This window comes from Rhinolophus sinicus, linkage group LG02 (assembly GCF_036562045.2).
Source record: "Rhinolophus sinicus isolate RSC01 linkage group LG02, ASM3656204v1, whole genome shotgun sequence".
Taxonomy (NCBI): domain Eukaryota; kingdom Metazoa; phylum Chordata; class Mammalia; order Chiroptera; family Rhinolophidae; genus Rhinolophus; species Rhinolophus sinicus.
Window position 1 is genome coordinate 54,882,180 of NC_133752.1, and position 12,323 is coordinate 54,894,502.

General features: G+C 40.1%; 1 protein-coding gene and 1 non-coding gene across 2 annotated transcripts in view; one reads left to right on the forward strand and one right to left on the reverse strand.

Moving 5' to 3' along the window:
• Nucleotides 1-12,323, forward strand: part of SCARB2 (scavenger receptor class B member 2) — a 56,263-nt gene that overhangs the window by 16,413 nt on the left and 27,527 nt on the right. Inside the window, exon 2 of the mRNA XM_019720445.2 lies at nt 3,368-3,525. Within this exon, the coding sequence (XP_019576004.2) occupies nt 3,368-3,525 (158 nt within the window). The remainder of the gene's footprint in view (nt 1-3,367; nt 3,526-12,323) is intronic.
• Nucleotides 1,208-1,309, reverse strand: LOC141570232 (U6 spliceosomal RNA). Its single transcript, XR_012494243.1, has one exon. It is a non-coding gene; the product is annotated as a U6 spliceosomal RNA (small nuclear RNA).

A 12,323-nucleotide genomic window follows, 5' to 3' on the forward strand; every position in this document is an offset into this window, starting at 1 on the left:
TTTTTTCCCCTAAGAAATTCCTACATAATGTGTTGCAGGGTAGAAAGGAAGGGATGACCCATTCATTAGAAGGGGGCTACTCAAGGAATTCATGGAGGAGGGAACATTATTGCTCTGCCCTTTTCTGGAAATTTATGGACAAGAAAAAGAGGTCCTTATTTTAATGAAATCAGACATCTTTTAAAACATCAATGGGCCTTGAGAATCCTCCAGAAGACAAATTATTATTTATATGTTGTCTTTCTCATAGTTAACATAGTTTTGGGTAGATGAACTTCATGCTACTGAGTTATTTCTGGTGCTGTAAGCATACTTTATGGTGGAGGAACTCTACCATATAATTTGTATAACTAAAATGTGTGGTATATTTATATTCGTTTATTAAACTGTTGTGAGGTAGGGCGGGAGAATGGAGAAAAGCTGCATGGGGTTCCTGACCCAGCTGTGACATTAAGTAGCTATGTGACCTTTAGCACAGTACCTCATCCTTCCTGGGCCTCTGAGTTATATCTGTTCTACCCGAGGGCCTTCACAGTGGTGTTTTCTCATTCGCTGGGCCTGACTCTCTCCCTTGCTCCTCAGATAGCTAAGACTCCAGTTTAGCAGATAAGATAAAAAAAACAGAAAGTTCTTAAAACTGCCGAAAATGACTCGTTAGGTTTAGGTGGCTCGGTGAGTGGGGCAGGGAGAGATCGAGTGCTGGGACAGGGAGGGGAGAGCTTCACCAAGGACAAAGTCTGAGCTGGATCCAGAATTGGAGGAAAGGGCTTTCATGGTTTGTCTTTAATTTTTTCCTTCTCGTCAATCTGATCTTACCTCAGTAAATCAGTTCTGATAGTCAAGTCCAAGAATATTTCAGTAACGTGTGGTTTGGATAGAAATCTGATGAATAGACATTCTGAACCGATGCCAAACCACAAGCAATGCCCAGTTCTCAGATATGGCCAAGTAGTGGACATGAATTTCCTCCCAACCCTCCAGATGATCAGCTTTGCTTTCAGAAGCTTAGGTTTTCTGCATGCATTTATTCCACAGCCTCTTTGTTTTTCCCTGCAAAGATTCTTGAGATATTTTCCATTTAATAATAGAGCAATAGCACTAAGCTCCCTTGCAACATTACTTCTGTTAAATTGGAGGTCTGGGCTACTAAAACTTGACATCCTGTTTGTGTGCTGTGTCCAGGTACGTTTTATTTATTTTTTATTTTATTTTTATGGCACACTTCACAGATTTGTGTGTCATCCTTGTGCAGGGGCCTTGCTAATCTCTGTATCATTCCAATTTTAGCTTATTGCTGCTGAAGTGAGCACTCAAGGTACATTTTAGCATGTGGTATTTAACATGCTTTGAAGCCAGTCCCTTTGTTTGTTGTCACTCAGATCCTCACTGCCAGAGGAAGGACAGCTGACGTCAGGGGATGCTTCTCTTGGAATCTAGTTATTATTTCACTAGTGCCTTATATTCTATCAGTAGATTCCATTTTCCTCTTTTGATTTTCTTTTTAAAAATGTACTGTGTTAATTTTTGTGTTCATTATAAAAATTTGGAAAATACAAAATCCCATTAAGGAGAAAACAACAAATTTCCAACATGCAGAGTTAATCACTATTCACTTTTTTTTTTATTTTCAGTCTATGCTTTCTTTTATTTTTCTTGTGTACTTCAATAATTTTTACTGTAAGAATGTAATTTTTCTCTATTAACAAGTTGAGGACGGTTAGGTCTCACTATTAGATATTACTAGGTTTCTGTCAATTCACCTTGGGCGTGATATTATTCAGGCTGCCTTAGCAATGCTGGATAACAAACTCCCAGATCTCAGCGGCTTGTAACAGTAACATTTATTTCGTAGTCTGGTGTGCAGGCTGGCTGTTGTTTTAGCTTGGCTGGTTCAGCTGAACGGGGCTGAAGTTCAGGCTTCATGTCCGGTCCACACATCACCATTTTAGGGCGCTGGCTGAAGGATCAACAGCCACCTGGGGCATGTTTTTCTCTCAGCCGAGAGTGGCTGGTAGAAACTTGCTGTGCCTCTTAAGACTTTAGCTTAAAATTGGGGCATTTGCATTCCACCCACATTCTGTTGACCAAATCAAGTCACTTGGCCACGCCTGAAGTCAGTACAGTGGGGCTCTTCTTGTAGGGGGGGACCATGGCGTGTTAGTTTGGGTTTGCTGGGGCTGCCATAACAAATACCACAGACTGGGTGACTTGAACAATAGAAACTTATTGTGTCATAGTTCTGGTTACTAGAAGTCTGATGTTAAGGTGTCAGGAAGGTTGATGTCTTCTGAGGCCTCTCTCTTTGGCTTGCAGATGGCTGTCTTCTCCCTGTGTCTTTACATGTTCTTTCCTGTGTGTGTCCTAATATCCTCTTTTCATAAGGACATTAGTCATATTGGATTACAGTCCACCCTAATGATCTCATTTAACCTTTCATTTCTCTTTAAAGACTATTTCCCAATACAGTCACATGCTGAGGTACTAGGGGTTAGGACTTTAAGATACAAATTTTGGGGGGACACAGTTCAGCTTATAACACATGGTAAGGGTGGAAAACGAAGGAAGGATTGTAGACAAAGAATATCCTAAAGCACTTAACCTCAAGTGAGGCTCAGCTTCCTCATCGTTAAAACAGGGGTAAGTGTCCTGTTATAGGTTTGTTGGGGATTGAGTGAGAAAACGCTTGTAGAGCCTGGTGGTGGAGGTATAGGGATGGGTGTGGTTATATCTCAAGTGAAAGGCACAAAGCTAGCCTTGGTGGGCCTGTCTCCCTGTTCTCTCATGTGGGCCAGCTGGGAATGCACCGTGCCTCTGGGAATAGCCTAACTTCTACAGCAGCTCTACTATCAGTGGAATCTTCGTAACAAAGCCAACAGGACCTTTTGGATACTTTCTTTAACAAAGTTTAAGCTAGTGTTAATTAAAAAGAGAAAGTGTTTGTCCACTTCAGCTTTGTTTTATGCTCATTTCATATTGTTGTCTGTGTTGTAATTTTGATACAATTTCTGATGTGTAAAATTGGTTGTCTTGTAAATATCTTAATGAAGAGTTAATTGTAAATGAACTGTTGTGGCTGTTAAAAAAAGACCTATGCCCTTAGTCACACCATGTTTCTACCCAGGTACTATAGCTCTAGCATCCTTCCTTTACTAGAATATTTTTGAAGACCTTTTATGGTTAAGTAGGGCCATGGGCTTCATGTTGACATAAGGCATGGCCCTGCTCTTAAGGGACTTCAGTTGAATGCCTGTGAAAAAAATAACTGAGTCAGGAGGAGGTCAGAAAAGGGTGTGTCCTTCTCTCTGCCTCTGTGTTCAAAGCCAGCTGCCTCACACTTTGTAAATCTCCTTTTGATTTTCTTCCCTAGAATATTGTGCTAAGAAATGGTTCCGAGACCTTTGACTCCTGGAAGCAGCCGCCTCTGCCAGTGTACACCCAGTTTTATTTTTTCAATGTCACCAATCCAGAGGAGATCCTCAGAGGGGAGATCCCTCGGTTAGAAGAAGTGGGGCCATACACCTACAGGTGAGTCCTGACTGCCTCCCTGCATACTGGAAATATGGAGCGACCCCACGGTGGCCTGAGTCCCTCATCTTTTCCCATGAGCATCCCCTGCGTGTTGCGTAGGGAGCGCAGGTTTTGATTACATCTGCCTGAGAATGGCTTTGTAGCCTGGAGTTGAGTCTCAGCCTGTTAATGTTAGAAACGCAGCTGCTGCTTCCTGAGTTGGCAGAATGTGGTTATTGAGCCATGGAGAGCTACTCTTCACCCCCAACCCATTTATTTTCTTTGGTGGCTTCTAGTGCTGTCCCCTAGTTCCCTCCCCCACTAGTTTTAGACCAGTTCCTAAAATTTGTTGTTGATCTGCAGACAGGCTTTTCAGCCTCTTATTCACTCCTTTCCCCCACCTTTTCTGGGCACAAAAGCAGCAGCATGGGTTAGTCTTAGGCAGTGACCACCAATTCCAAACGCTGGGGAGTTAGGAGAGTTGTTTTAATGATTTTTAAAAAGATGAGTAGAGGGAGGCACTTGGGGACCTTATGGTTAGAGCACTTTCCCTGTTGTTTAGTATTCCTCCTCCCACTGTGACAATAGCCCCTCCCTCTCCCCCACCCCACAATAATTTTTCTTATAAAGTTTCTCCTTACCAACTTTTTTTTTAAAAAAGGAAGCAGAGAGGAAGATCTTTCTTCATCAGAACTACTAAATGATATAAATTCCTCACAATTCTGTCATAATCGATTGCTCAATAAATGGTTGCTGACTGATGCACCTAGTGTGTATGAGTCAGTAAGAGTCTCAGCACTGGAACTCAGAGATACAAATCTTAGTCTCTGCCTCCACCACTCAGGGTCTGGCTCTGGAGTCAAAAAGCCTGTTTTGAATCCCGCCCCTCCACTTACTACTTCTCTGTGCCTGGGTTTCTTTATCTATAAAGTGGAGATAAAAATAGGACCTCCACCTTTTGATTGTTAGGAGGACTAAATGAGTCAGTGAGTATTTATAAAATGGTTAGACTAGCGCCAGCACATAATTAGTGCTAATTGTTTGTGATTATTAGTGTTGGTGGATTGTCCTGGTCTGTATAAATCAATATCCAGAACAATAAAGATGATCTCTATTGTTATATAAAAGAAAGAACTGTAAAAAAACACTTGGGTCTTCATTATAAAAAGCACCTTTTTTTCCTTTTTTTTTTTTTTTAATGCCCAAAGACACTGTACTGGATAGAGCAGGTCTGTCCTGCTCAGGGACAATAGAAGTTGAATTAGGATCTGAGTGTCCTGTTTGTTTTACGATTTGAACCATTTTTCATTGTGATAAAAACCAAAATTATATAAAACATACCATCTTAACCATGTTTAAGTGTACAGTTTAGTGTTAGGTATATTCACATTGTTGGGAAACAGAGCCCCGGAACCTTTACATCTTGCAGATCTGAAATTCTATACCCATTAAATAACTCCCCCTCTCTCTCCCCCAGCCCCCAGTAACTACCATTCTACTTTGTTTCTATGAATTTGACTGCCAAAGCTGCCTCATATAAGTGCCACCATACAGTATTTGTCTTTTTGCTGTTTCTGGTTTTTAACTAAATTCCTTTGGGTGAGGGTGGAGACTCTGCCTCTATGCAAGAATGAACTCACCTGAGAACTAAAGAACAAACAGTTTTCCTTCTGGGTCCCCTGTGGTCATGATCTTCATCTCTTGAGAAAAAGACATGGGCTCTAGTCATAACCCAAAGAAAGCGATTAGTCTCCCATTAAAACATCTGCTGAGCCATTGTGGCCACTGGCTTATCAATGTGCTGTTGTAGATGTGGTAATGGAAGCAAATAAACCCTAAAAGTACCATGGTGTCTCACTGTTAGGCTATGCCCTCCAGGGTCCCATTTTAGAGGGACCTACACTCACTTGTGAGGAAAGCCTAGGAACATCTTACAGGGGTTCCTAACCCAGGATCCATGGATCCCTGAGGGGCCCATGGGTAGAATTTAAGGTGGTCTGTGACTTGGGTGGGAAAAAAATTACATTCTGTTATCACTAACTACTCACTAAAATGTAGCATTTTCTTTGAGTGTAAATGTAGGAAACAAACCACAGCAGTGTTTGCAGTCCCCTTGTCTTCACCACTAATGGAGCATAAATACTCATGATATTTGTGTCTCATGATAGCGGCTGCTCGAAATATCATGCATGTTCATAAATATTTCATAATTACAGTAATTGTTAGACCTGCTGCTACATCTTATTTAAAGTGTCGATAAGGAAGCACATATATTGCCGTATCACAGATTTTAAAATGGTACCTGTATTTCAATCACTGGTTTCTTGTGTAATCCTGGGTGTTTTATTTTCTGTACGTAAAACACGGATCTGAGAAAGGCTCGTAGGCTTCATGAGACTGCCACAGGCACCTGTGGCACAGGGACGGTTACGGACCCCTGAGAGCAGATCCAAGAGCTTGGAAGGCAGATTGGTCATTACTGACTTTCATTTTTGCCGACGTGAGTTTTCCTGTCTCTGATTTTTCTCCCTTCCCTGGTCTCTCCTCCACTCCACTGCCAGAGTGATTTTTCCAAAGGGCACATCTGACACCTTCTTCCCTGCCTGCTTGGGTCCTCATGACTCCCCTGTGTGATGTCCAAGGCTTGAGCAATTTAGTTCCTTCTATATGTCTAGGCCCTTTATTTTATTTTGTTATTTAATTTATTTTTTTTTCTTTTTGGCATTCCTAACCTAGAATTTTATACTCTAACCAGAGCTAATTTTATATTTTAACCAGAGCTATCCAATTTAACATGAGCCACATATGTTATTTAAAATTTTTTAGGAATCACATTTTAAAAGTAAAAAGAAAGAGAAGTTAATTTTAATATTTTGTTTATCGCAATGCCATCTATAATAGTATCATGTCCAACATGTAATCAATATTCAGAATTATTCATACACTTTACATTCTTTTTTCCGTACTAAGTCTATGAAATCCTGTGTATGTGTATTTCACATGTACAACACATCCGCTTTCAGACTGGCCACATGGCGAGTGTGTACGAGCCACATGTGGCTAGCGGCTGCCATGTTGATCTGACTGCGATCCAATTATGTGTAAGTCACCGCGCACCACTGTGCCAGTGAGTGTGCTGTTCTCTCCGAGGATGAACTTGTCACCACCACCTGTCTCAGCTCAGATGCTGCCTCCTCATGAGACTTTGGTTGGTGTGTCTATTACGACACTGACTAGATGCGTTGTAACCACTGGTATGTGTGTATATATATATATATATATATATATATATATATATATATATATATATATATATATCTGTCATTCTTCCCAATGTGCTAGAAGCTATGTGAGGAGTAGGAACCAAGGCCTTTCATCTCTGAACATCCAGTGTTTGATGAATATTTGTGGAATAGTGAATAAAACATTGTCAGCCATGGTTTAAATCCATAGGACACATGAGGAGAAATTGTTTAAATCCACAGGAGACAAGAAATTCAGCTAGAAGCACAGGACTGCGTCAGGGGAACCCAGAAGCCAAGAGGAGGTTCAGGAAAGAGGGAATAGGATCCTGAAAATGAATGACCTTGTTTAGGAATGGACACTCACATGTGCAGTGCAAACTTCTGAGCATTCCTAGTGGGGTTGAGTGGGTTGTGAACTCTGGGATTTGTAGAAAAACGTGGCTTTTTAGGGAGACTTAGAGCCCCTCTAGCGAGATTTTGCAGTTATTTAGTGGATCTGATTTCTGTCAGTCATGACTAAATTATGCTATTGTTTAGCTGCATAACAAACAGAACATTCCAGTAGCTCCTGCCCCACTGTTTGATAGTTCCATGGCTTCCCTCCCAACTGCATCAGTTGACTCTGTCCATTGTGTGTAAAGAGTCCTGGGGCAAAGGAAGGGCAGCGCATGCTGGCCCCTAACTGGGTAGTGCATATTGGCCTGGATAGGAAATCTCTCAGAGGGGGAAAGGCCACACTGGGCTGTGGAGGGCCTGATTAATTTGACACACAATTTACAGGAGCATGCTTCCCGAAACTTTCACATATTGATGAATTCAGAATATTAATGTTTTTGGAAAAAGATGGTGGTACTTCCACATGTACCATGTTTCCCCAAAAATAAGACCTAGCCAGGCAATCAGCTCTAATGCGTCTTTTGGAGCAAAAATTAATATTAGACCCAGTTTTATATAATATAATATAGTATAATATAATATAATATAATATAATATAATATAATATAATATAATAATACCAGGTCTTATATTAATTTTTGCTCCAAAAGACGCATTAGAGCTGATTTTCCAGCTAGGTCGTATTTTCGGGGAAACACAGTAGAGAAAAACCAGTCAATCTGGTTTAAGCAATATGTTATAACTTAAAAAATTTTTTTTAATTGAAGTATAGTTGGCATACAATATTAATTAGTTTCAGGTGTACAACATAGTGATTCGACATTTATGTACCTTACAATAGGATCATCATACTAAGTCTAGTAACCATCTATCGCTGTACTAAGTTATTACAATGTTATTGACTACATCCCCATGACTTATTTATTTTATAACTGGAAGCTTGTACCTCTTATTCCCCTTCACCTTTTTCTCCCATCCCTAAACCCCCTCCCCTCTGGCAACCATCAGTTTCTCTGCTTCTATGAGTCTGTTTTTGTTTTGTTTATTTGTCTTTTTTTTTTAATACCACATATAAGTGAAATCATACTGTATTTGTCCTTCTCTGTCTGACTTATTTCACTTAGCGTAACACCCTCTAGGTCCATCCGTGTTGTCTCCAATGGCAAAATTTCTTTTTTTTTTTTATTGTAGAGTAATATTCCATTATATATCTGTACCACATCTTTATCCATCAGTGGACACTTAGGTTGCTTCCATATTTTGGCTATTGTACATAATGCTGCAGTGAACATAAGGGTAAATATATCTGTTTAAATTAGTGTTTTCGTTTTCTTTGGATAAATACCCAAAGGTGGAATTGCTGGGTCGAGCGAATTGTTGTGGATTGATGAGCCCTGGAATAGACCTTTGTTCACGCAAAGCCAATTTGCCTCATGATCCTGTTGCTTAGTGACATATTTGCCCAAAAATGTGTATCTAATATATGGTAATCCATGGCTTTGTAGCCTTTTTGAGATTTATTTTTCATTTTGTCAGGTTTCTTTTTTTATTTTGCCTACTATTTAACATTTCAAGAATTCTTTAAAAATAAATTTGTCTAAGGGCTCTTTCAACTAACTTTCATATTTCTAAGACGTGTTTGATAAATGTACAGTATCCCTTTAAACATCCTTTTTTGATTTTCTTAGATTTGCTGTTTGGATTGTTCATTTCTCTTTCATATTACTGCTTTGACAAAAAGGAAGAAGATGCAAGGGATAAATATTTAATTTTTTAAATTATTCATTGTGCATTAAGTAATACTGGAATATGAAATAATCAACATATATAATATCATATGTAACATTACATACCTTTAAAAGTGTAGGCTATATTTTATATTATAAATATATAAGTAGTAAAGATAAACTTGAAAATTCAGTAAAGTTAAATAAGAGCAACTACTACTATGTATGATTTCACTGTCTCAAAGATAATCGATAATATTTTAGTGGATATCTTCTCAGCCATTTTCCACAGGTGAGTTTTACTTTTTCATAGTTACCATACTATCTGTACATATTATATGTACGCATATGTACATGACATGTATATTCTAGTCCCTTAATATTACATCCTAGATATCTTCCCATGTATATCCTGATTTTATACTAATAGATTTTAGTGCTGATAATCAAGAGATAGAGGGAATATATTACTACACTTAACCATTCCCTTCTTGGGCATGTAGACCAGTTCTCCTTTTGTCCTTTGATGACCACATGGATTGAATATTCTCTTCGTGTTTGTCAACCAATTGTCTTTCCACACTCTTAGTTCTTGTCCTTTGCCCATTTGTCTGGGTTCTGGCGTGCTCATGCCATTGTGTAAACTTGTATATAATGATGTTAACCCTTTGTCACATTTGTGGCAACTGTTTTTCTATTATTTGCCTTTTTTATTTTCAAAATTTACATGCAGTCAAATCTATTCTTTTATGAACTTTCTATCATTTTTGAGCTTAAGATGTTCTATTCCCTTCACAGATTTGATATTCAAGTCTATTTTTTTGTAGTCCTGTTTTTTCACATTTAATTTCTTAAGGATCTAATTGTCTCCTTGCAATTTATAATAGTAAAGGTAGGAACTTTATTTAAACGTTCCAATTCTGTTCTTTTAGTCCTTTGGTCCTTTACTCATCTCTGAGCCGAGCTGAGTAATTTTTTTTAATATCAAAGAGATGATAGAAAATTTAGACATGTCATGGTTATTGTTTTCGTTATTATAAGAGAATGCTTGTCTCTTTTTCTAAACCTGACTCACTCTTGTCTGATACCACTTTTTTCTCATGCTAGAAAATAAAGTGTCTTCAGATAAATTTGTTTTTTAAAAAATCCTTGAACTGCTCACAAGTGAGAAAAATAGCAAAGATTCCCCTCCCTTCTCATCCTGTACAAAAGGTGGTGACTTGGGTGTCAAATGCGCATGGAGGCCCTGGGTGACTTGCCTGTGTTAGCCAGGGGGATCAGGGTAATGCTTTGAGGACGGGGGACCATGTCCATCTTCAGGAGTAGAGAGGTTTTTTGCACACCCCCAACAAATGTGGGCCTCATCCTCCCCACCCCACCCCGTGCCTTTTCTCAGGATCCTGCTTCGGGCTCTCCACGTTCAGTCTTTCACTTAGTGGACAAGGCAGGTGTACTGGAAAGTTAAGTTAGGTGTGGCTCAGCACCCTGCCTGTGGCCTGCTTCCCTTGTGCTGCCCTCTCTCCCTGGTCTGCTCATCCACCCTGTGACTTCACTTCTCCACTGACCTGTGTGCTCAGCCCAGCCTTGTCCTGAGCTGCAGGCTGTGTGCAGCTTCTGCACCACTTCTGCAGTGTGCCATCCCCTGCCATGACCAGTTTCCTCACCCCGCCACTCCACTAACACATCCTGTGCTTTCATGCTGTGCGGCCTGCCCTGGCTCAGGCCCTGTCTGGAAGCGCCTCCCCACTCCTGCTCCGGGGAAGCCTACTCCTAGCAGAACCAACACAGATGTGTTCCTGTACAACGCCTTCCTCACGACTCCCAGTAGCCACCCCGCCTCCTCTGGGTGTCTTGCCAGCACCTGGAGGTCAGCTTAGGAGCACTTTCCCGTGCAAGGTAGCCGTTCAGAAGGCTGTCTCCTGTGCTGTACCATGGATTCTTTGAGAACAGGAACCAGGTCTTAACATCTCTCCGTCGAGAGCTCAGCAGAATCCCTCACACATCTTAGTAGGTAATGTTTCCTAAGCACTTAGTATCGGGCAAGGTAGTATCCTAACTGGATCACAAGTGTATGCGGATTTATTTCTTACAACAACCCTATAAGAAAGGTACATTATTATCTCCATATCACAGATGAGGAAACTGAGGCACAGAAGCAACAAATAACTTGTCCTTAATCACAGAGCTAGTAACGGATGAAGCCAGAATTAAATGCAAAGCTTAGCTGTCAGATCTCAACCCACACTCTGCCCAATGTGTTCAGTCACATCCAATCCTCAGCCAAGAGTATTGGATGAATGAAGAACCAAAATGATTAAAAGTTAAGGATTATATGATAGTATTATGATAGTATTAAAATCTATTGCACCGATAGATGTTAATTTTCCAACTAGTTTAAATTATTCCTTTTGTTTTGTTTTATTCAGGCTTTTGTTTGCCTTCTGTGATGGTTAAGATTTTGTTTAAACATTCAGGAGTTTAAAAAAATTTTTTTTGTTTCAAAAAGTAAGAACTTTAAAAAATAATTTAAAATGAATATCTCTAAAATCAATCATGTGTTTTCCTGCCTGATTAAATAGTTCCTGGAGCATAACCAAACCTTTTCTTAAAGACTAGGGCCATTATTATGATTAACTCATATTTACTATAATCTGAGTCCATGATGTCCCACAGCCTTCAACATCAGTAGGATTTATTAGCACCTACCAAGTATCAGGGGCCATACCAGGCACTTTCAAGTACAGTTCCTTAATTAATTGTCTACACCTAAGATTTGCTTTGCCTTTAAAACAAACAAACAAACTTTTGTCTCTCTTTCTAGAAGCTTCTTTGGTTTTCTCAGATACTGTAAAGCAATAATTGATCACTTCTTGCTCTCAGTTCTGCTGTTCACCAGGAGATCACCCTGCTTCCAGTTGACTATTGTTCATCAGCTGTGGGGGACATTTGGGTAACTAGACTTGTTGGTATTGTTACCAGAAGCCCTCTTCTTGCAGTGTGGCTTCCTCAGGGTTGCCAGAGTGACAGGAGTGCTTGGAAGGAGAAACATTTTGGGTTTCCTCTGAGTGTATGTTCCTCTGGCTGTATGACTATATGTCGTTCTGAGAGGGAGGCCACTAGCCACCTCTCCCTTGGTTTCCTTGACCTCTGCAGAGCGGGAGGCCACTTCTGACAGCCCAGTGGCACTGTCTTCCTTCAGTTAGACCACTCTGAAAAGGCCACATGTCATGACGTAGGGTGGCTGGTAGTTGAGGGAAGTTGTGGTTAGCTGTGGGTGACCTGTCATGGTCCCTTGGCTTCTGCCAAGTGAATTTAAATTTGTTTCGTGGTTTGGGAAACCAGGGCTTTGACTTTTTGAAGTTTATTGAAAAACTAAGTCAAGTTACAGGCTTAAAGTGATTGGATCTTCCATGCTCAATTTTCCTTTTAAATATCAGATTTTTACAGG